Source organism: Bombus affinis, chromosome 6, assembly GCF_024516045.1.
Source record: "Bombus affinis isolate iyBomAffi1 chromosome 6, iyBomAffi1.2, whole genome shotgun sequence".
Taxonomy (NCBI): Eukaryota; Metazoa; Arthropoda; class Insecta; order Hymenoptera; family Apidae; genus Bombus; species Bombus affinis.
In genome coordinates, this window is record NC_066349.1 from 1,878,070 (window position 1) to 1,903,612 (window position 25,543).

Consider the following 25,543-nt stretch of genomic DNA (forward strand, 5'->3'; position numbering starts at 1 on the left):
TAAAACATGAAGACTTCAGAAGAAATATTATTACTAAATATTATTTAGTAATATAAGTATGTAATATGTAAGCGTAATCTCATAAAGAAATATAAAAAGTTTAAACTTTTTTGTCGTAAAGTGTAGTGGCAGTGTGTCTATTTATAAACTCGTAATATTTTTTTCTGAGGTCTTTATGAACTGTTTAAATGTTTCAGGCTTGGTAGAAGTACTAGAAACGACAGATTTGATAGAAACTATGATTATTAGACCCTTTTACAAAGAATCAATTTTAGAAAAAACCTATTCACACAAAATCCTCTTTTATACTCCTCAATATCTACAAGAACAGAATCATTGCATCACATTGCAACCTTGTATCGATGAAAAATATCTACAATTTTTAAATTGCATATGGTCGTTAATTATATAATACACATTTTTTATGGTGACTTTACAATATGAACGAAATAGTTTAAAGAGCCTGATTATTTAACAGAAGTAAGTATATTTTTGGAGGCACCAGGATTCTCGAATGTGCCTGGTCCATGGCACGAATATTTTATTTTGTTTTTCTTCTTAAGAGAGATCTTGAATTAGCTCTCTGGTAACATAACTACGTATATGGCTGATAAATTGAGAGGACGATGAAACAAGGATATAAAACAATATTTCTTTTTCAATTTTGATAGGTACAAAATCAGAAGTTGCAATATCTCTACATAGCGTTAATTGTGTTTTTGATTAAAGCACTTTGGCACGGACAAACTGCTTTTGTATCTGTTTACTCACAAATCCTATAATTTTCCTGACAAATATAAATTTTTTTTCATTTTATTTTATTGCAAAATGTATTGCAGTAGATAGATTATCCCTGCTTATAATTTCTCGAAAAAGAATTTGATTTACAATTTGTGTTTATTATTCTCCTTATAATTACGACGAAAAATAACTGCAATACTTTTAAATAATCTTACGTTTTATACATATCACAGGAAGCACCAGAGTGCGATTCTAATTTGCATGCAAATGAAAAAGGAAAAGCGAGCTTGTGCTGCCAAAAGCCAAAGATATCAGTTTTTTTGCCCCCTCGTACGTGTTTTTTAGTATTATTCCTACGGTACAAATTAATCTCTATGGAAAAAAAGGAAACATGTAACTTTTTTTTGTTATATTATATCGATTAAATTAGGGCAACTTGTTTTACGATCGTATCTGTACGTCAGTAGTAGAGATTCGTTTATACGACGCAATAAATAAATAATTAAATAATTTTTGAGTAATGGTAGAGATCCGCTTAAGTTTGCTTTTAACTTGGATTTCTTTCTTTACGTAGCATCGTCTCGCATTCTACAATATCTATAATATTACACACGATACTTTTTTTTTGTTAACTATACGCATAGCTATCGTAATGATTAAAGTTTATATCGCTATGAACAGTCAGATCCCCGAAACTTATACAGAATCACATAACGACGTCATTATTTGTTTTCTCTCTTTTTGTGACCACATTATTTCAATAAATGCCTTAGTTTATTTGCATCGATGATTCGTCCTTTAACTTCCATCACATAATCAAGCGGAATTTCTATGGTCATAAACAAGGCATTTTTGTTAATGATCTTCTTACGAGCCGCACGAATGCATTTATTTGTTATTTTTAAATGTTCTATACGTTTTTCGTTTCTTCGCACTTTGTCAATAACTATAAATATTATATAATCTATGTACAATTTCTTTTAAATAACGCCTCTTCTCCATTAGCAAAATATCAGCACTGGGGTCTGAAAACTTTACGGAAATGCTCAGAATGCTGACCCTTTAGTGCGTTCACTTGCAGAAGCTGAGGACGCGGGGAGGATATATCATCGAGATTGGGAGGCATCCTCCTTCTTATGTATATCTGCGTGCATCAAAGCGGGCTCTAGTTGTCGCGTTGGCACCCCGGGTCCAGGTCCTGCTCTATGATGCATATGCAAATTACTTAATGGACCAGGACTTGGATCCTTGCTTCTCAAAGAATTTACTGGTGGTGGTGGATACCCGGCGTATAGTTTAGCTCTTTCTTCTTCTTCTGCTCGAAATGCAGCAGCAGCCATCAATGGATTATAACGTAATTGTTGTAAAGGATCGTAACGATAATCTCTGAAAGGATCCCCAGGCCAAGGACCTCCTGGTTGACCAGTAGGCGCAGATGGAGGTGGAAAATGTTGCATTGGATGTGCGCTCAAACCAGGGAGCATACTTCGTGGCATGGAATGCGGCGCAGGCATGCTATGCGGATGCCTTGCAAGGTATGAATGAGGATGAGGGTGATGATACCTTGTCTCAGGCAGTGGACTTGGTCCAGGTCCTGTTGCGGACACTGCTCCAGGCCCAGGACCCGGTGGCCTTGGAAGCATCACAACTTCGTCGTCTTTACTTCGTGGTTCTTCTTTCACACGTACTTCCCCACTTTCTATAGATGCAGATCCGTTTCTTAAAGGTGACCGTTCCCGACCTACAACAACGTGTTGCCGATTTTGATGAAGTAACCTTTCACGTTCCATCTCGCGTCTCTCCATTTCTCGGCGTTCTTTGTCCCTCCTTTCTCTTTCTCGTTCTGCAGCTTCCTGTTGTTTCCTCTTTTCTTCTTTTTCGCGCTCTCGTCTCTCCCTTTCACGTTGCTCTTCCCGTTCTCTTTCCTTCTCACGTCTTATACGCTCGCGTTCTCGTTCACGTTCTCGTTCACGTTCTCGTTCGCGTTCGCGTTCGCGCTCCCGCTCTCGCTCTCGTTCCTCGAGTTCCGCTCGTCTGTCAATTGCAGGTGGTTCCGGTTTTAGATTCCATGATACCGCTGTAGTTGGTGGAAATCCAGTAGAGGCTCGTTGTAATCTAAACAAAAAGAGGAAAGGATAATTAATGATTTACACATTTTTCTTGTAGAGGTAAATAATTAGATACATACCCTCTCCATGGATCGTGTACAGAACCTAGACCACCCAATGGTGGCATTTCCCTCGAAGGAGGAAAACTAGAAAGACCAGGGAAATTTGGATTCGGTGCACCAAATGTTGATGGATATCTTCCGAATGGTGACATTCCCGTTCCTAAGATAATTTCCATATGATTAATTCAGTTTACTTGTAAGAAGTGATATTTCATATATTGATCGACAATGAATTACCTAAATGTGATGCTGGCGTGGATAGAAAACCGACAGGATGAGGTGGAGGTGGTGCAGGATGCGCTGGTGGTATGTTAGTGGGAAATGGTGGTGCCATTGAAGGTGCTCCTATTCCAAGACCAGTTCCTGGGGCTCCTGGGTAAAGATGACCTGGTGGTCTCAGGAGTTCTGTTTTAGTATTAGCAACACTTCCAGCCTTCGCTTCCGCTTGCTGTTTTTGTTGGTGGTGATAAATTTCCCAAGCGATACGAACATGCATTGCATTCCATTTTCCACTTTTCTGCAAGTAAATATATAAGTTGTAGTAAATACATTGAGCAATACATAAACTTTAATAATTTATATTCATTAAAAAGATTACCTTTGGTGCAAATGATGTCAAATGATTGGGAGGTACAAAAGGTGTTGAAGGTGGACCAATACCAGGATGTAAGAGACCGGTATTAAAGCCAGAATAACTAGAAAGGTTCAGATTTCCACGAAAAAATGGAGATTCAACACCTCCTAATTTCGGTATGTCCTTGAACTAAGAGATATAATGCATGAATATGATAGTAAATGATACATGCTATTCTTACACAAATATGAGGAACTATATTACATACTATAGGAGGCGGAAACAAAGTTGTCGCGGCCGTCGGTGGAAGCAGAGGTGTGGTGTGTTGATGTACATGAGTATGCTGATGTTGATGATGATGCATCTCCGTCCTAAGATATGGAGGCGGACCCAGATTCCCAACTGCGACTCCAACGTTTCTGTCTTGGGATGCCAAGAATCTATTGTCAAGCTCTCGCCTTAACAGGTCTGCCTGACCTGCGACATGAGTCACCCCTTGTTTCGGTTAGTGTCTCATTCGTTTCAAACTTTTATTCTATCTTCTTCTTTTTTTTCTTTCTCTCTTTGTTACTCGAATCCCAAACAAAATCAAAATATAGCTTATAAACTTACTTGTTTGAAAAAGTGACTCGGCAGAGAATGGATTAGGATTGGTCGTTGGTGGTGGCAGTGAAGGCAGTGACGTATGTGGACTGGAACTGGATACGGGAGGAGGTAAGGGTGCCGCGAACATTGGCGGAGGAAACGTGTGCATGCCAAGTGGTACTGGTGGAGGTGTTGGCCTTGGAACTGATGTTGCAGTTGCCGGAGACAATTGTGAAGTTGTGCTGCTACTGTAAATTACATATGAAAATATATAAAAATTGTAAAAATACTTGTAAAAGATAAAGGAATTACAGGAGAGGTTATGATTTCATTCATACCCAATCCATCCCTGTGGTTTGGTGTAAGCAGGTAGACTAGAATTGGCTGGAGAAGATGTGTTTGGCACACTTACAGGCGTTATGCTACCTCGACTTAGGCTACTGACGTTACTGCTATAATAAGTAACATTATTATAAGATATTTGTTACAAAAAACAATAGGAATATTTATGATTACAAGATTGTACCTATAACTATCTCTTTCCCGATTTGGACTGTGTCCACGAGGCGAATTATTGTTTCTTCCAGTCAAACTACAGGCTACCATGTCTCTATGAGCAATGGTATTTGCTGTAGTAACTGTATTAGTTATAGTAGACACACATGTTGTGGTGGCAGCGCTCAAAGGAGTATTATGATTTGTGGTATTATTTCCTATAGGCTGTTGTTTACTTATGTTAGTACATGGGGAAGCTCTACTTCCTCTCTAAAAATGAAAACGATCAGGATTAGCACTTCATTCAACTATCATCGAAACAATCGATATAATGACGATAAATATACGTAATATTTATCCAACTCAAACAAATTCTCTAGTATAATGCAAGGATATACAACTTACCACTTCTGCTCGTGAAGAAGCAGAATGGGAGGGAGATGGAACCGCAGGTGGGAGGTATGGACTGTGATTTAGAGCGGTGTATGGAGTATAAAGAGGTGGATAAGATGGTTGGGTCTGAGGATAAGCAGCCATGGGTATCGACGGTGGATAGCTAGTAGTTGTAGCTCCGTTTGATGGTGCTGCTGGAGTAACGCCTAAACTGGCTACCGCAGGACTAGTTGTATGACTCGATGAAACAAGGGGTACATTAGGTGGATGTAATGCAGGTATTGTTGTATGAGGCTGTTGGGGCAAGGAAGGAGGTGGCAGAGCAGGGGAAGCTGGCCGCTGCTGCGGAGCTATTGCACGTGGGTTTGCTGCCAACGGACTAGTCATCTGAAAATAAATTCAATCTAATGTATATCGTTCATAGTAACGAAACTCTAAATTAAAAACATTTACTTACAGGTGGTTGGGATATGTGAGGGGGTAGAGTAGGACTGGGAGGACTTGGCGCTGTTGGAACTGGTGCAGACGCAGGCACAGGAGGTGGTATAGGCGCTGGAGCATCCGTTGCTGGATTGGAAATTTGTCCACCTGTGTCTGGAGGTGAACCTCCTGCTCCGTTTGCTGGAGGCAAAACGTGTGGTGAAGATGACGGCAATTCGTCTGCAACATAAGAGTTGATTTTACAAAAATGCCAAGTATTGATATAAAACAAATGTATATTATTAATTCAAGTATTACATACATTTACGTGCAAGAGGTGGTGGGGTAGAAGATTCAAAGAGTATCGATTCAGCATCCGAGCCCTAAAATAAAGATTAATTTTTAACTTACAATTGCTTATTTGCTACTATATGGTCTTTGTAATATGGTTACTTACCTTATCGTCTTCTCCTTCACTATCACACTGTAATGAGAAGAAAAAAAGACACAAGGTAGCTATTATAACAATCCTAGACATGTAGAGAGATATAATATCTTAAATTATATTTCTGACACTTACGATATAACCTTTACCCGAACTGCAATGACTGCTAGCCTGTAGAATCAATGAAAATTGCACAAATATGAGAATTGATTCAAATGGCTAATTTGTTTAATATCATTCAATTAGAAGGAATCATAGAATATAAACAATTCATAATTATAACATTACTTACATCGCTGAGGTGGTCCCTGGAACTGTCGGCGTCCTGGCAATCCCTAGGTATACCAGGGCCATGCAATTGTTCAGATGCTCTACCACTATCGTCACTTGTACCTGCATCTAGGCCCTATAAAAATATTCAAGCACAATTAGATCATTTTTTATCTTACACTAAAACATTAATCATGAAATAATTACCTGGTTAATTGTAGACGGTGTCAGTATGGAATTGTGTGTATAATGGTTGTGCTTGAAATGGTTTTTGATGTGATGCTCGTTGTGTCTATTATTTTGTCCTATATCCACCTTTGGTTTCTCTTCCACTATTGACAGTAATGTATGTAATTTCTTGACATTATTTTTGCCAGCTAGTTTTATTGCACTCTGCAATCATAAAAAAATTTAAATTATATCTTTATTTCAAAAATCTAGTTATTCAAGAATTAAATAAAAATGGAAAATATGAATTTTATTTAATATACCAGTAAAAATGTATTTTTTAGATACATCAATAAAATTAGAAAAAGAATATAATACGCAATTAGTAATTTCAATATGAGAAATACACTTTTAATAATACAAGATTACTAACAGATTACAAAGAGCAATCCTTATTTACATGAAAACTAATGACGATGTTGCAAGTAGGTATCGTAATAAACGTAATGTAATTCTAACGATAGGTTTGTGTAATCGCTAACTACACGAGCTCGGTTTAAGTTAAATTCCATTTCTGGTGATCTGTACTATAATCGTAATTATAGTGAACTATGAAAGGAATATTTTTATGTACTTTCGGTATCGCATAAACTCAACATGTACATACATACGAAGTCTGATTAACCAAGTAAGCGATTATATATTCAACACGTATGGTAAACATACCACGATTTCTGCGACAGATTTACACTGGCGTAAAAAGCAAGCTGGATAATTTATATTTTCATCACTGGAAACGTCGATGGATCGTCAGGCTCGTGAGTAAGAAAGCATAAGGCGAAGATAGATGTTGGTGCGCGCACAGTAAAAAAAGCCGTATGAGAACGCCTTTCCGTCGGTGCCTTTAAACCGCGATGTCAGTACACATTTCTGAACGGGTGGCGCTCTACCCCCTCCTTTCTGACTTTTTCCTCTCTCAGTTTCCTCTACGTGTACCTAAGTACCGTTATCGTAATAAACACGGTTTTCTTGTCGTTCACGAACAAAAATAATATCCGTTAGATGTTCGTTTGTGATACGGTTGATTTTGTTTAAATTCGAACTCCCTAAGACGGACGGGCGTTTGCAAAGATGACAGCAGGATTCACAAGCAGCACCATGTCTCGTGTGCGCGATGCAGCACACGAATGGTGGGGAGAATGAAAGAGGCAGTGAGCGAGGTACTGGTGAAGGGAGAGTAAGGGAGAGGGGGAAGAGATCGAGTAGAAAGTGGGGGTTAAAAAGAGACGAGAGGGGGAACGACGAGGAAGGCAGATGAGGAAGAGCGAGGAAGAAAGAGAAGACATTGACCGAACGAGCAGCCGCGCGACAAGGCCTCCTTTGCCGTGCCAGGCCAGCTGGAAGGAACGAAGTCTGAACCCTGACTTCTCTTTCTCAGCTCTGAGAGAGTATTACTTTCCTTTTTCGATAACCGTGTATTCACGCACGATCTTTTCTACCTTCTTCTTCCTTCTATCTCTTTCTCTCTCATCCCCCTCTCTGGTACGGTTGGGTACCAAAGAAACATGATGGGAAAAAGCCACTAGAACTCGCAGTGTAAAAAACTACCACCTAGCAAAAGCCATATTCCACCTGCGCACGTGTGCCAACTGCGAAGTGAAACCCCCTAGGACATGTACTGCGGTTAGATTACATATTGTATACTTCTGGCAGCTAGGCGAATTAATTGAATAAACCTTTATCTTATGAATATACATAGGAAAAACGTATGACAAAATATTCCTGTTTTTGATGTTAATGACCATTGATATAATATTACATTCTTTGGTGGGCTAAACTATAGCCAGATAAGCCAATTATGAATGATTCTAGGAAGAACAGAACTTTTTGCATTTATTTCAATTAATTACAATAAATGATACACATAGAACGTGATATTTGAAAAAAATTTTTCAAATTTTGCTTTATCGCAGAAATCTATGGTATTTCTTACTTTAGCATTTCTATGATATCTATAACTAATCTGAGTGTTAATCATTAATTAGAAAAAAAGAAATTTCAATTTGTACCACTCTATTGTGAGGTAATTTACGTTTTAAAATAACCATGTATACATATCCATGACAATGAAAAATTATATAAGTATTTAATAATTCTGTAATAAATGATTATTATTAATGATTATTTTGTAACGACTCGGTTTAAAAGACATAATATAAATTATATGGTAAGAAAAAAATGTTTGATTGAGAACTTTTTGAGAACTTTATGTAAATATATATAGTTTTTCTTATTGTTAACCTATTCTTGAAGTTTGCAGAAAATATGAAAGACTCGCTGTTAATATGCGTGATCTCTAGATCAAATTTTATCTTAACGTCCTTTTTATAACATTAAAAATTTTTTCGTTCGTTGAAGCGAGACTGAGACAGGAATATAAAAATTCAAAAACCATAATAGGAGTAAATACGTATTTAGATAACGAGTTCTCTTAGTTTAAAGGAGGTAAAGCAGTGTTTGGCAGTCCGGGAGGCAAGGTTCCTCGACACGGGATGGGTAAAGGAAGGTCGTTCCCGGACGTACGGACGTTCCACCGGTCGGCTATTCCGTGCTTTGGCTAGCCGGCTACTAAACTCGTTCGTACAACGTTGCCACGTCTATCGTTCGGTGTTGACACGATCGGACTCTAATTCAGCTACTGGCTACTACTCACAATTCGCATATACTCGGTCGCGACGTTAATGTGCGAGACTCATATGCACATGCGATTTCAACGAATGGATGATTTTAAATGAATTGCCTTCTACGCGTTATCTCAATCGCTATGTCATTTTGATTCATCCATGCGGTATATCTGATAAATGACAGATAGAAAAAGACAAAAAAGCATTTTTTTTGTGAATAAATTAAACTTATGGTCGTCTTATTTTGCGAAATTATCAAAGAAGTATCTAATTATCTTATTATTATACTACTTTATTTATATATATTTTTGTTTTAGGAGTAAAGTAACTTGAATGCCGATGCACACAACTACCTGAAGTTTGACCATTGTTAGGAAAACAAAAGTGAAGCGTCTAGTCAAACAAATATGTCTGCTTTCATGCAAAGTATGTAGTTGAAGTAGGTTCGAGTTAAAGGAAATTTACGTAAAACGGGAATTAAGTACATTTAAGATACATTCTTAAAAGCTTAAAAAGTATGTTTATTATTGCGAACTATGGAATAATGTAAGTATTTTGTTGCGCATTTTTAGAAAAAATTGATGACATGTAAATTCTCACACTGTCATTGAAAATTCATTAATAGAATGTTTTCCATTTCAATCAAAGCAGTGACAGTGATATAAAATATAAAATATTCAAAATATGTGATTTGAAAGTCAATTTTTTTGTAAATATGCATATTCAAGTGTTTATGAGATAAGTTATTTGCTGAGTATACGTTACGATGCATTTCAATGAAATGTCAACGCGGGAAACACGACTTCAATTCAATCAAATATATCACGAGTTGGCCTTTACGTTTGACAACAATGTTTCTTTTTTGGCGGGCATCACTAGCGCCGTGAGATTAAGTATTCTGCTCCGCTCTCGTTTGTAACAAGCGGATAATAACAGTCATTCGGACATCTGTTTGACGAAAATTTCGGCTGCTTGCCAGTACCAAATTGACGTGCTGAGCGTGAAACGATGTTGGCCGTCGTCCAAAAATTATCCGAAAGTAAACATGTATCATGGCACGGCATTGTTTATATTCTCAGTTACCGTCTTCGCGTTTTCTTTTCGCGTTAATTTGTTAATCCTGTCGAAACAATTTTTTTTTTTACATTATTAGTCGCCACATAGAAACTATCATTTCTAGTCGACCACCATACAATTATGTTGTAAAAGAACGTTGTAGAAATGTATAATAAGAACAAAATTACTTATTACTATTTTAACAAATTCTATGAAAAGGTAGGAAAAGTTATAAACAAAATTTTGTATCTTTAACAATTTCTATTAAGTATTTCTTACGATATTAAAAGATTACATTGCGCATGTTCACAATATAGAGATTTGTAAATATGACGGTATCGAACGACTGTTCAACGAATAAGAACATGATTAATTCTCGTTAGGTGAGATTCTTATCGTCGATGATATACGTACATGTTTTAATATCAGTAAGTGAGACTGTCGAACGGAATGCGGAGTCAAAAAAGTGCAGTCGGTGTTTAGTGTGGGTGTCTATGTTTTGTCTAGTTGTTACCATACCAATAAAATGAATTTACTTCTACGAAAACAAAACAGAACAGAAAGAGAACGGCGTGGATGGTGTCGAGTAGAAAGAGAAGAAGAAAGAAAAAAAGGGAGAAGAAACTAGTGGCAGTAAAAAGATTTATAGTGGTGTAAATACAGCGGTAAAGCGGCCATCATTCGGCCACGTTGCAAGATTATTTTCAGACGCAAATATTTCTCGCGATTTACATAGTTTCCATCATTTTTGTTCGACGGACATGTTCCACGTGCAGTTTTCGAAGGTACGCGTAATTCAGATAATTTGAGAATAAGTGCCGGTATTATTCCGATGTGCAATGTTTATTACGGATAATACCATCCATGATAGCTTCCGCGTGAAAATAATTACAGTTTAGCTAGACATAAGGAAAAAAGAAAGAAAAGCAAATCGAAAAATTTATCATGATAAAGCGGTTGCGGATTTAAGATCGCCTTAACTTTCTTTCCCCAATACCAATACGTTAATAGAGAAACGGATGATTGCTTTTACGAAGCACTTCCGCTTCTTCTCATTCGTACTTTTTGCATACTTTTTGCGTACTTCGGGCCTCTTCGCGTACTTAGTCGTTTCTCTCTTTCTCGCTTCCGTTTCTTTTTCAAAATTTCATTCGATAAACTTGTCACGATTCGACAAATATGTGGGACAAGTTATACGTCGAACAACTATATAATCACGTCCACTCGATCATATGTTTTTCTTTCCTTTTCTAAAAGTATGAAATTGCAGATATTGATTACGTTTCAAGTTGAGGTTTTTTCAATTGCAGCGTGATCAACAAAACCGATTAATTCGAGACACAGCGAGAGATCTGAAAGTAAAGCGTTCACCTTCCTTCGTGTTCAAATTATAACGAGAAGAACTGGGTCAACTCGCTGTGCAGGTGCACGACTGTGTTTCGTCCATCATCGATACACATCCCTTTTGTCGTTCCCGTATCGATTCGCGAGCGCACACGAACCCTTTATGTTCAACGTCTTTTTGCTTTTTTCTTCGTACCGTCTGTGCTCCAAGAAAGTATTTATACATAAAAGATAGCTGGCACAAATATTATACTAAACATAAGAGATTTATGAAATACAAAGGAGAAGTTTATTAGGTAATACATGTAATAATTGGAAATGGAAAGAATTAAAAGATAACCTCAAAGGATATGTACAGTGTCTCGTGTATGCAGGATTGCCACTACATAAATAGTAAATTTTACACAGGTTAACGAGCAATTTAAACTGCTTCGAAATTAATCTATCCGACATGTATCTGAAAATGAACCAAGCTAATCGAACGAGATAAAAATGTAAATGCAAATCTTCACGCTGTGCCGGGCAGCGTTTTATTTAATTAAGAGCATTACCGTCCGAAATCTCGTATTGATGTTGAAATCTACCAAAAAGCGGCACAGACATGCGAAACACCTACACACTGGGATACGCAATACATGGCCGAGTATTTTCCTGTTTATTATTAAAATATTCCGCCTCGTTACGTGACGGCTGATACCAGGTTGTGGTGTATCCTGTGATGCAGTATATGATAGAAATTATTTCGTCGCTAATCGAGTGAATTACATATTGCCTTCGAGTGTTTCATTAATTACCGTAAATCGAGCGACGTAAAATAGTCTGAAGCACATCCGCGATCCAATGAAATTTCACGTATCCCTTTACGCCATCTTTCTGCCAGCGAGCACATTTAAAATCAATCTGTGTACCGGTTCAACCATAAATCGCATATCGATTTTCGTAGCCGTAATTCGATCAAAGATCCCTGTTTACCCTGCGCGATATGCAACGTTCATTCGATTAAAACGAGCGAGGCGTGTATATCATGAGCAACAACGTTCCAGATATATAGAGAAGGCGAAAAGCGAAAAATAAAGCGAAGAAAAAGAAGTTACGTAGAGTGAATGAAATTCGTCGGCAACCCCACTCTGCCTATGAATGCACACATACGCGAAACAATTGTTTCGCACAGTGTCAAGGTAACGACGCGAACGGTATCGCTGAGCAATTATAAACGTGGAAAAAAAAAAAGAAAAATGAAAAACAGATTGTATGAACAGGTAACGAAAAACAAGAAAGAGAGAAACGTTTGAAGGTAAAAAAGAAAAGAAAAATTAGGTCGCGAGTCAGTTTCGCTCGATTGAAGTCGGTTGATATCTGTCTGTCGTGCGCGCATCGTCGAAATTCGCCCGTCGATTTTCACCAGTAGTGAATATATCCGTGAGAAGAGGGGGGGCCCGAGCATTACCGGTTGAACTCTCTGTTGACGGATCACGTGGCAGAATTCAGGCATCTCCGTTGGCACCGGCAGCCGAGCTGATTTATTGAGTGGCGTGGCATTGCTGACCTCACTCTCGCTACGGCTAACGACACTAAGAGAGCTCTTGGTAATCTGCCGAATGCCAACGATATCTACCCAAGTCGAAATTATATGCCCGTGCAACGGATTTAGCTCATTCAGCTACCGAATCTCTCTCTCTCTCTCTCTCTCTCACTCTCCCTATTAAAAATTTTTTTTTCTCTCCCTAAAGGCTTTTTGATTTATTTACAAAGTCGTGGCTTCTTTCGTCATATCGATCATTAAAGAATTGAATATTATGACGCAACAGATGATTTCTTGTTTGAAAATTGGACTGAAAGTTTTGTAAAAGATACGTATGACTATTCTGAATCGAGTAAATTAATTTGTACTGTATTGGACAACTGGAATATTTTTGGAGCATACGAAGGAACGAATACTCCGAGAGTTTTACACGAAGAATTAAGTCATGCGAGCAAGTAAGTTTTATCAGCGAACAAATACATGTTCCTCGCTCAAACCTGTTTCCAGCTCCAAATTATTTTTTCGAGGGGTCATCAGCGCGTGTAACAGCGTACGACAAGTGATTCGCTATAAATCAACGTTCACAGTTTCACAGAGTCACATTAAGGCCACTGGTGATGTGTCAAGTATTATTTGTAAATGATCCTTATAATAGTCAGTTACAGTAACTGGCTCCGGTCAAAGGATTATTGGAGCACAAAAATGAGCTGTAACTTGGAAATAAGGTCAAATAACTCACAGGTTACAATATACGTACTAGATTGTACGATGTAGTAAATTAAACATAAAGAGCATCCTCGATCCGATGACGTATCGTTTGTGTATCTCGAGTCCAAGAATAATTGTTGATTACGTATAAAGATAATCAACACATTCCTAATCAGTGCTCGATACGTGTACGTGCACATAATACATCCTTTTCAATGAATATGTAGTTAATCGACAAACCTCGATGCTCTCTACCATTGTAAGAAAAGAAAAGTTACACGAAATGAGTCTATTTCTAAATAGAAATTTCGCTCGATCATCGTTGTAAATATGTAATGAGATTATCGTGAAACCATTGCGACCAATGAACTTGTTTTATTGTAACCGTACACTATACATAGAAAGCCACGTATATATTTACACGTACCCATTGTATGTACAATTGTGTTGTCGTGTGAAAAGACTGTTCTTACGTAACGAACTCGGCAAGCTCGACGTGACACTGACCTCACTCTAAATCCATAAGTGGCTGTTAATTATCGATTGGCAACGATTTCAACGATTTCACCAATGGAGGATGAGAGCACAACCGAAGAAGGGTGAGATGAAGGAGGATGGGGAAAAGCCAATACACAGAGTGGCCTGCTAATCAGTCCGCTCCGATATCGCAATATGTGGGATACGCTCGGTTGATTTTCAACACGACGAGTTTACCCTAACGTAATTAATGTCCGTCGTACAATGTGACGTGTAACGACAAATTCGAACCACGTCGCTATTCATAGAAAGAGAGGAGAGAGAGAGAGAGAGAGAGAGAGAGAGAGAGAGAAAGAGAGGAATGAGAGGAGAAGAGAGTAGGAAAAAAAAAAGATTACCGGCGATCATGTGCACGGTCTACAAAGTCAACGCGGTGTGTAGCACGTTTTTAACCGAATCAATTATAAATAAATGTTCTCCTTTTAAGAGCGTCGTGTATTTTCAGATTCCATTCACTCATCGTACTTCCATGTCCCGTGAACGAGACGAACGGCTTGCCTTCCCATAACGGTCTAGATGAATTTATAACTAAATGATGCATCAGACACACAAATACAACGAATACATCGTGCCCGTTTTGTAATGGTCTAGAGCTAGCAGATCTTTAATTGCTGGCTCGTAGACAGAATGTGACCCGATTGTGTGCGTTACAGCGACCTTTCGAGGCGCCGCGGTTGATTATAGGCCGCTCAAAATAATTAATCGATCGTTTACTTTGATTATATCATTCAGATATATTCGTCTGGAGAACTTTGATGTATCTTAAATATCAGAACTGAATTTAAGCAATTTAACAGATATCACCTTGCTATTCAATTTTTTCTTAACGAATAGCATTTAAATTATACTCGAAAATTATCCGACACTTCGGATTTTATTTTCAGATGTTTCTTAAGCGCAGGGAAAAAATGTCCTGTATTCGAACGAAAGGATATTGTTAGCAAAAGCTCAATAGTCATACGATTTTAAGAGTGTCTCAGAATATATACTGTTCGCTTCATTTAAGCAACAGTGGAAGATTACTTTGAGCAATGCAACCGAACACGAGGCGGATAGGCGAGAACGGTGTAGGATACACGTCCGTTTCAGAAGCGAGCTGTGTATCATCATCATCATGCGCGGTCGAGTGGATCATTTTTCATTTATGCGCGCCGGATAATGTGTATCATTGAATATGTCACTAATTGCTCGACAGGAGGATAAACATTTTTTGCGGAGATAAATTAAACGGTCGCGACGCTGGACAAGATAATTAAGTATTACGGTATGGTGTTACGTATGTGATAATAATCTCGCCACATGTCGACACACTCTTTTCCTGACCCGACCCATCGGTTCTTTCTCTCTGTCCTTCTCTCGTAGCCGAAGAACGTAAGGGCACGATCAGAGGAAACGACGACGACAACAGCGGCGGTCAGCCTCCAGTCAAGAGAAGGAAGGGAGAAAACACGTCGGATAAGAAAGAATCTGTGGTAAGGACAATCACCCGGGAGAGGTCGAACGATCCCTGTATGTTGCGAGACGACGAAAAAGTCCAAAAGGATTTCCCCGCGGCGCAACCAGGAATTTGAAAAAGAAAACCATCGACGCGTGCATTCCCGATTCAGAGGATTTTTCAAAAGCTGGCAACGCACGTTACACCGAACCTCCGAACCATGTGCTTTTGTGTTTATGACGAAGAAATTTTATACGCTCAAATTAACCTGCGGATTTCGTCCGTCTCGTGCACAATGTCTAGCGTTTTGTATGTTCTCGATAACAAAAACTAAATTTTTCCAATTGTTTAAAGCTCGCTTAAAGAGACGAGAAAAAAGTGACGTTTGACTAATCTTTAAAACCGTAAAGCGAAGCAGCGTGTAGAAATAAATTAGCATTCTATCATTGGAAATGAGCAGTTGGAAGAATATCATAGAAAATATGAGCAATCTGGCGGATATTTCAGATTCATCCCAGGTCAAAGCGTTGGTAATAGAGCATTAAAAAGGTTCTGGTTTTTATTCCCACGGCTTTTCATAATTAGTCGTCGTCGTCGTCGTCTGCCGGAATAGCGATGCATATCTCGCTCTCCGCTAATTGTTTGACACCGAATCAACATCCTACCGTGGCGTTTACATTTCAAATCGCCTTACTCGTAGCTCCCGGGAGCAGATAACAAGGTATCTAGTAACGCGAGTACCAAGCCTGATAATTCATTTACTACCAGGTAACGATTTCTCACATTTAATTGGCAAAGGATTGTGCTTTGCTAATAGAGTGAGAAAAATTTGGCTCTCAAATTGGCTTCTAATTAGACAGAAAAGAAAAGAAAAGAAAAGAATAGAAAAGATGTACATAAAATATATAGAATAAATACGGATGAATACATGTATCGCGTTACGGTCGGACAAGATTGGTAAGCGAAGATCTGGTAAGCATTTCCTGCTAAGCGTTGCGCAGCTTACAGCTGTTCTGCACCGTCCAGAAGCTCAGGTTGGAGCGCGAACTCGTTCAGGAACAAGAGGGACCGGTTTAAGCGGTTTACATCGCGGCTACTTTCTCCGTGACAATAACAATGCACTTTGTGCTTTGATAATGCACAAGATGGACGAGTAAATAACAAGTATGCCTCCGTGAACGTCTTTTTCTTTCGAGACGCGCGTCATTGACCAAATATGTAAGGAGGGAAAAGCACGCGTTTTAATTTAATTTAAATTAAATAATTAATTTAAAGAAAACTTCTTTTTATCGTTGTTCGATTTCTAATATGAAGATAGAAAATAATTTATTAAATACGCGAATTAAGCAATTACCCAATCAAACGAGGTGATTATATCACCTATAATCATGCGTACAACTATGTCATTTTCAGTAGCGTAGTTCCAGTAGATAAAGCAAAGCAGGAATCAGAGTAGCGAATCTTACTAGAAATTCCTCGAGCATTATCATATCTGTATCATTAACACGTTGGATGTCATGGGGGTCACCAGTGACCGGCGCACCAAGATTAGTAGAAATACATAATTTGAACAAATGTCAATAGTTATACATTTTGTATTATTACCATCGTTACTACAATGATGTGACGAAATTGATGCAGTATAAAACATATAAAAATAGCTTTATTTGTACATGAAATATAAATCTATTGTGTGCGCTTCCTATTAGTGGTTGTCGAACATGGAAAATCCCGCTTTTACCTTAGTGACTAATAGCCCTAAGAAACGTTTCGACTTGAAAGATATATGATGGCAATTAAGGGTTTTGACAGTAAAGTAGACAATGCTAAATCTTGTAACGGTTCTTCAGAATTATTGCGGTTTCGAATAAGTATGACCGAGGTAGGTCCCGGGACGTAACAGCATAGAACTGTTTACCATTATTATTTAGAATTATTTCTACATATTTACAATTATTTATATACATTTAGCATTATTTAAAATTATTTAGCAATGCGAAGAGGCAATATGAGTATACACACCGTAATATACCTCATGTAGGTAATATTTCAACATTATATGTATCGCATAATAAAAAATTCATTGTGTCGCCAAGGCCAAGCTTCGTAAAACTGGCGTGACATTCAACCTGTTAATAATAATATGATCAGCTGATATGGGTGAAGCGAGTGCTATTTTTGCTAAGAATAATTGCATATTGTGACTAAAATCGCTTATAGTAAGAAACAATAACAAGCGTAGAAAATTTGCATTCGTTACGTGTCGAGTTCCTTTTTCTCTGTTTTTCTTTATTTTCTTCTTTGTGCGTGTCTTTCTGTTTCACGATTGCGGCGATTTATACCCGTGTCGTTGATGTTTCAGTTCGAGCCACCAATTGTCTTCGTTTCGTGATTCTGACGCAGCGTACAAACTACCATTGGGATGTATGTTATTATGAAACAGGCGAATGAGTAATAAATGAGTAAACCGGTGAGAACAGCCGAGCAAATGGTAAATATTAGTGATTCATGTTTACAAACAATAAAGATCCGCTAAATGGTATTTTTTCGTTTTGTCATTTTCTTCGATTTTTCAGGTAGAAAAGAAGTTTACTCATCAGGTAGGAAGAAAATGGGAGACGAAAAGGTCAAGCTATGTCAACACTTTTTCTCCACGTTATGCGATCTGTACTTTGCCCAAGAATGATCAACAGGCCGTCTTCAGAGTCTCTTTTTCAACTCCCAGTCGGAGTTCCTTTATGCGATAACAATACCCTTAATAACGTAAAAAATAGACTTAGATAATCCGACAGTAGTTTGCATGACGAACTCGCTAAGAGAATACAATGTTCCATCGCTATTGTCTCTACGATTCGTACGTGACACCGCGGCAGTTTGACCTCTGAATACAATTCTGCCGCTGTGATTTCCGAACGAATAGTTGTTTTCATTTAAAAGAGACCAATAGGACAATGAATCATAATGTACATTATGCTTCGATTTCGAAACATTGCATATGATGACCCTGTTATTTTCCGGCGACTGCGTTTGATTGTTCCACGATTATTTTTATAAAAGCGGCTGGCATAATGTTTCATTTCATAGAACCAGCAGGTTTAATTTATCAGCGTTCCAATTCTCATTGATACGATGGCAAATGTCCGTTCGTTTATACGTAGGTTTCATGATTGTTTATCGATAATTTCGTGATTTTTTATACATACATGTGTTATCCGTTCGAAAATGAAACGAATAATACGTATTTAGGAAGAACCATTACATCATTATGATTTCGCGATGAAAGCAATTGGAGGTCATCTACTGATACGGTAGAGAAGCAGAGATAATAGTTTTTTTCCCCCGAACAATCTGCATCGCAAATGATCGACGATATCTGTTTGTTTCGCATTGGGAAACAGTGTTATGCTTTGCAATTTGCGCAAAGGAAAATGGTCAAAACGCGATAGGCTGGTCGACCGGTTGACATTGCTGCTTTTATTTATCAATGAAAATTATAGCTCGTTAACGAAGACGAGCGTGTCAGTCGAGTTGGTATCGCAGTGTACGGTAAAAATAGCGATTAGCGATTGCGTCCGCGATAAATCATGATAAAAGGTGCTATGTAGTGGCGTGAAAGAGCTTTCGCTGCCTCGTAGACGCAATGTAACACCACTAACGTTGCTTCTTTTTTTGGCTCACGCCGACTACAGATAATAAGTTCGATTTATGTTCACTTCGATGTATCGTCGATAAGGCTCTGCGTAATTAAAGCCTTCTATTTCGAAATAATCTTGATTGGCGTACACCAGCCTTTTCCGCCGTACTCGAACTCGTTTTCAAACGGCGTTTATGCTTCAGTAATTTCAATCATATTTTCCAGATTATATACCTTGTTCCAAATACTCGCCTAATTGTGCGAAACAAATCGTATTTTCGGCCAAAATATTTGTATATTTCTAACTTAATTATGAAATGCTATGTCCCAATTATTTTTATTTTAATCGCTTCTAAGAATAGCTCTTCGTTATTCGTACTTTTTGATAATCCCCTAACATGGACAGACCAAGATTATTCAAAAGCAGATTTCAGTTTGTTTGAAATGGATATTACATTAACCCATTAAAGACCAGTGGTGCATTAAGACTACATTTCATAGGCGATCTCTTTTCCAACCAATTTACATCATTGAATTGAATTTTTTAACATTGCGGTTACAAAAAGGAATTCCAAGGATTTGTTTAATATTATTTAGCGTAATATAATGTAATATTAATTAAATAATTAACGCCGTTTCTTCCTTCCATCTAGATTTATCCTTTTATAAAGTTTAAAGAAATTGAAATACTTATAGCATTATGATAAAATACACTTTCTTATATAATGAAATTTTATTGTGGTCTTTAATTTATACAGTGGAACTCTGTAAACATCTGTTATTCTAATAACAGTATAATATCTTGTATTTTAACAAAATCATATGTTGACTATCTTATTTACAATTTTTATTAATACTACGTTTACACATCTGTTATGCATTGTTTCGCAGCTTGGCCTTTAATAGGTTAATAAAATCATATTGTTCAACAATCTAAACTGAAATATTCAATTTCTCAGTATAATATAACAAAGATATTTCAGGGTTAATTATGTACAATATATATTTGAGTAATATATTATAAAAATGGTTTTGTTCTTCTGAATCGTTTAGACGTATTTGGTACTGGGTAAATCTTATCCATTCATATATTTACTCTGCATAGCGATAAGATTTGCAATTGAAAATTTGTTTTCGAAAATCTCCTTTTTTTAAAGATAAATTTCAGTTTGCACAGCGTTGATAATCGAGAATTGGTCCTTGTACTTATTTGAACTGCTCGCGAAGCAGCACACCGCAAGATTCCAAAGAAACGCGCGCTTCTCAAACTAAGGAGTTGATCTAAAAAATTGAGCCAAACATCAGATTACATATAGATATAAATATCCACAAGGAAAAGAAAAAAACAAAGAAATATTATAAAATATTTTTATCATAAAACATTATCTTGCGCGTCCTCCGAAGTGTATATTTATAATCCATGAACTTGTAATTACTTTGTATCATGTATACGTGGTATCTCTTTCATCGTCAATGCTTGTTTAGCGCTCCTGAATCGATTGGAAACACGATCCTCTAATTATTTTACCCGGCACGCAGTTGTTCAAACGAAAATTGCACCGTGGAAAGAGTTAGAAGTGTCTCCCGCAATGTCGGATATTAAACCACAACATCGGGTTTCATGTTACTTTCATCAAGGTCTCCTATTCGTCTGATGCAAATTTATGTCCGAAAAAGGAAGTAATACAACTATGACTTTACTAAAGCTCTAACTGTATCATTATCAGCTTTCAAAAGAATTTATCATTTTAAAGCATAAACTAGATGCTTTAAAAGGTGGCGCAAAATGAACGACAAATTTTTAATAAAATAATTAGAAAATGGAAGCAGTGGGAAGCATTCGTTCAATTTGCAGTAAATATCGGTAGATGGTCAAACTTATTGGCGAATACTATATTGTTAGAAAAATAATGGAATGCTTAAATACTATTTTACTTATGTAATAGAGCAGAAAGTGTATCAGAGCTAGTAAAATTTGTTGGTACAATAAGTAATAAGTAATCTAAGTAAAAGTCTAATAAGTAAAATAGTTCCTTACAATATGTTGTTACGTACCTACTATTTTTTTCTTCACAGCGGTAAAATAAGCAACATAGTACGGAACGTAAAACGTTCATAAATTAATCCCGTCGAATCAACGTAGCAAAGTTAAACGCTCAACCCTTTAATTGCACGAGTTGGCAATTTGCTCTAATTGGTTTTTATTACTCTTTTCGAGCAATATTTTTTGGCTCGTCGAACAATATTGCCCCGACTGCTAGATGAATGGGAATAATGAAATTTTTAGAAAACTCTTTAGCTTTGATATCACGAGGAAAATCTTGCCTCTATATATTTCGATACATATATATTTAGATGATTTTCCTCCTCTTTTTTTGGGGGGGAATATTTCAAGGAGCATGTTTGTAATTTAACCATTTTAAAGAAGGTGACCTACAACTTTCGAATATATAACATCCATAACCGTTATAGTGAAAAGAACAGTTGTTGTCCGAGCGAAGCATGTTAATGGCAGCCATAAAACTGTTCAAACTAGGTGCAAACGAACAAACTATAAATTGCCTTAACAGTTCTTAAACATCGCTATTGTGTAAACAACAATAATCTTACAATTACATCCAAAAACCAAAGGCAAAAGAGATAAGATAAAATTGGTCAATTAACACAAGAACCATGTACTCAATGACCAATATATTAATGTATTACTGTATAAGACTTATAGCAAAGAAATTAAAACGTAGGATGAAATAATATAATTGTATAAGAAAAATAAGCTTTTATCGCTTTAAACAAGCTATAAACAAGCTTATGAAGAACTACTCAAATACATCAAAATCAACGACTTTAGGTTTATGATATGAAAAATTATGAATTGGTCCATTTAATGATCCTGGCGATTCCAGTATTAGGAACATGTAAACGTTCAATGTCATTAATATTGCATACATATATGTATATCGTATGTTGTATACCATGTACGCATAAAAACATTGCTTGCTATAAGCAATGTAGAAGGTAAAAAAAACAGAAAGAAATGAAAACGACATTGTGCACGATAGGTCGAGCAAAGTTTACGTATGTCTGCACGCGCGCACGCAAGAAACATGACAATCCATCAGCGGATAACATTGCTAGTGAATCAGTGGACACAGGTGAGACTAGAGTATACCCACTGATCGTGAATATTACACATTAAATAAGAAAGTATTGCAGTATTAAAAGATAGCGTAAAAGTCAATACATTAGAAACTAATGTTGTTATTAAAGATGTAGGTACTAGAGTGCTTGAAGTACTTTATAATACGAGTAAGTATTTATCATCTTCCTCCTTTAATCTAAATCCATTAAGAATTAACGTAACATTTCACTTCATTTTGGAAAAGAATACACTTGAAAATTAATTAAATACATATGAATCTAATTGATGGTTGACGTTTATCGTAGATGATATTATTATGATCTTTTGTACAAAGTACAATATCAAGGCGTATTTGGTATGAATACTTGTTAGCTTGTTGCAGTGGTAAATACTATGAATGTAGTAAATAAACTAAACTGAAATCAAAATAGCTTATTACTGATATCATGTACTGATATCCACTGTGTTCATTCGCAAACTCAAAGAACTAATTAGTAATTACATTAGTGGTAATTAATTGGTTACATTATTACTAATTACAATTATTGGTAACAAGTATTTCTTGATGTTGTACAAAAAATCATTATATCGATCAATCAGATTCTTTACTTCAAAAACAAAATCTTTAATACAATTTCCTTTTTTTTTTTTATTTTCGTCTTATATATCACAACTTACGTATATCATAATTTTCAGATTACACAGTATATACTTGTCTTCTACTCTTATTATCTCACACAATGATAAAAATTACTCGCAACATTATAAACACCTGAGAGAAAATGGATAGCCAATGTAAAATCCCGACCTTTTTCATTCTCTCAGATATTCGAAGAACTCGAATACCTAATGCTTTGAACAGTAATACCTTTAGCTGCTACATACTAAATAAAAAATGAATCGAAGATATTAAGGTACTAAATCAATAAGACTTAATAAAGACTTAATAAATAAACTTAAAAGCTGTAGGTAGAAATTCGAATATAAAGGAAAGTATAAATATAGAAAAAAAATAGAGAGAGAGAGAGAGAGAGAGAGAAAGAAATAAAGGAAGAAAAGAGAAAAAGAGGAATGTTGTCGAACTCACCTCAAGTTCTTCGTAGGTGCGGAAGGCGAGTATGGCAAAGCCGTCGATAATGTCCTCTTCGAAGGGAGGCTCCTTCTGGTTGGCAGCCGCGAGGGAAGACTTCTTACGAGGCCTCGGGGGTCGCGGTGGCCTGGGCGGTCGAGAATGGCTATCACGAGGATGACCGGTCCTGGCGAGTCCGAGGCCAAGACCGGCAGCGGGGTCCTCGTCCTCGCCGCTGTGGCTGTCCTCCTCGTCGTTCGGCCGTTGTCTCGTTTGTTGTTGCTGTTGTTGCTGTTGCTGCTTCGCGCTCGCCAAACTCTCCCTTTGCGCCAACATACGCTGGGCTCGTTCTCGTCTCCGATTCCTCTGGTTCCGTTGTTTCGCCTCGATCTCCATCTCGAGGCAGACGTCCTGTTCTCGTACGAGAGGCCGTTGTCGCGCCCCGCTATACGAGAATATCGGCACGTCCACCAAGACACCTCACGATCGAGGTGCCCTTAATAATGACAGCGACCAGAACCACGACGACGACGACGATTCAGCTTGCTCAATGATTCCTCGACAGAGGAACAAGCCGGGAAATAAGTGGAGACGATTCGTGAACGACGATGATGAACAAGTAGAACTGGACGAGAACGACGACGATGACGACGACGACGTGAACGATGACAACCGTTGTATTATCGTGGTGTCGTCGAGCATTCTATCTATGGTCGTCTTTAATGTAGTTTTGCCATGAGAGGAAGAGAGACCATTAGGAAAGACGGCGAAAGTATAGAATAATAAGGGAACGGTAGAGAGATGGAAAAACAGAGAAAACAAGAATAAATGAATAAGAGGGACACTGATGGAGCGATGGAGAAAGAGGGTAAGGGGGGGTAACGGAGAGGCAGTGGAGAGAGCGCGAGTAAGAACACACACTGCCTTTTGGATATACACTCTCACAAGAAGACAAGACAGGACGTTTACCGACGGGACACACGCATCTATAACACTCTCGGTTCGATTCCCCCGTTTCTTCTCGTATTCCAGGAATCAGTTCTATAGATGCGAGAGTTCTATAGAATGAGAGTTAACGAGTGAGAGAGAGAAAGAGAAAGAAAAAGAGGGAGAGAGTGAGAGAGAGAGAGAGAATTTTCGTTAGTAAAAGACGTTCACACAGGCGGTCACACGGTGTCACATCGATCGCGTTGCCGAGGAAGAGGAGAGACTCCGATGTGCGTGGCGAGGAGGTACACGCGAAACACGCACGCACAGGGCGGACAACGACGACGAAAACCGTAGGTGAAACACCGAACAAGCGGAGAAACACACTGTCCACTAAACGGAGCACTATCATCGACGAACAACACTGTGCAATTATTAAACACGAATCACAGGCATGCTCCAATAGCTCCAATGTATTTATTAATATATATATTCCAATGTATCGAGTCGTTCCATTCAAGTCGTTTCTTTTTCGCCATGATCATCACACGATCATCGTATCATCGTATCATCCTTCTTTCTACCTTTCTCCTCTTCCTCCACGTCGTCGTCGACGACGTCCACCAACACCAGCACCAACACCACCAGTAGCACTGCCGGCTTTCACGAGCTTTCGTCCCTGTCGTGCCCGACCAAAGGAAACGTTCACGTCTCAATGGCACGTATTATCGTTTCCCGATGGTGCCTCCACGAGTCGCCGTGGCTAGAAGTACCCTGCGAGGGCACGAAGTACACCGATTGTTTGGAATGGCGGATCGAACGGGCACGCACGGTTGCCGCATCGTGTGGTAAAAATGGCCGCGACCTGCCCACACCGTGCTCTACGGTCTCGCAACTCTTTAACGTCGCCGTCACGGGACGATGACGCGTATCCCGCACTGCCACTGTGGATACATCTTCGATACGCAGCCACGGACACGAGCTAGGGAAAACGACCAACCTAGCACACGCCCCGAATTACGCGTGGACGATGCGATCTATCCTCTGTGCGCTGCTGCTGCCTGTTCTTGCTGCTGCTACCCACCGCGACTATGCATTTCTGTCATTCGTCTATCTGTTTCTTTCCCACTCTTCCCCCTTCCCTTCTTTCACCCTTCCACCTCTGCCCCTTTTACTCCCTCTATCTTCTTCCTGCTTTAACTACTATTTCTCTCTGAATACAACGAC

The 25,543-nt window shown here is 38.1% G+C and overlaps 1 protein-coding gene across 5 annotated transcripts; it reads right to left on the bottom strand.

The window, feature by feature from the left end:
* Positions 1–225: 225 nt before the first annotated feature.
* LOC126917864 (autism susceptibility gene 2 protein) lies at positions 226–25,543 on the bottom strand. Of its 5 annotated transcripts, none has more exons than XM_050725226.1 (16): positions 23,408–25,543; positions 6,301–6,486; positions 6,116–6,229; positions 5,959–5,994; positions 5,836–5,862; positions 5,701–5,761; positions 5,416–5,618; positions 4,971–5,345; positions 4,597–4,835; positions 4,409–4,519; positions 4,086–4,318; positions 3,754–3,980; positions 3,510–3,674; positions 3,149–3,428; positions 2,930–3,071; positions 226–2,856 (listed from the first exon to the last, which is right to left on the bottom strand). In XM_050725226.1, the coding sequence occupies exons 1-16, from the start codon at positions 23,783–23,785 to the stop codon at positions 1,848–1,850; spliced, it is 3,786 nt and encodes a 1,261-aa protein (XP_050581183.1). In that variant the 5' UTR covers positions 23,786–25,543; the 3' UTR covers positions 226–1,847. The 5 variants fall into 5 exon arrangements, with proteins under 5 accessions (XP_050581183.1, XP_050581186.1, XP_050581185.1 ...); XM_050725229.1 differs by having other exon boundaries at positions 3,754–3,908; positions 4,098–4,318; positions 4,409–4,522; positions 23,408–25,541; XM_050725228.1 differs by having other exon boundaries at positions 3,754–3,962; positions 4,098–4,318; positions 4,409–4,522; positions 23,408–25,541.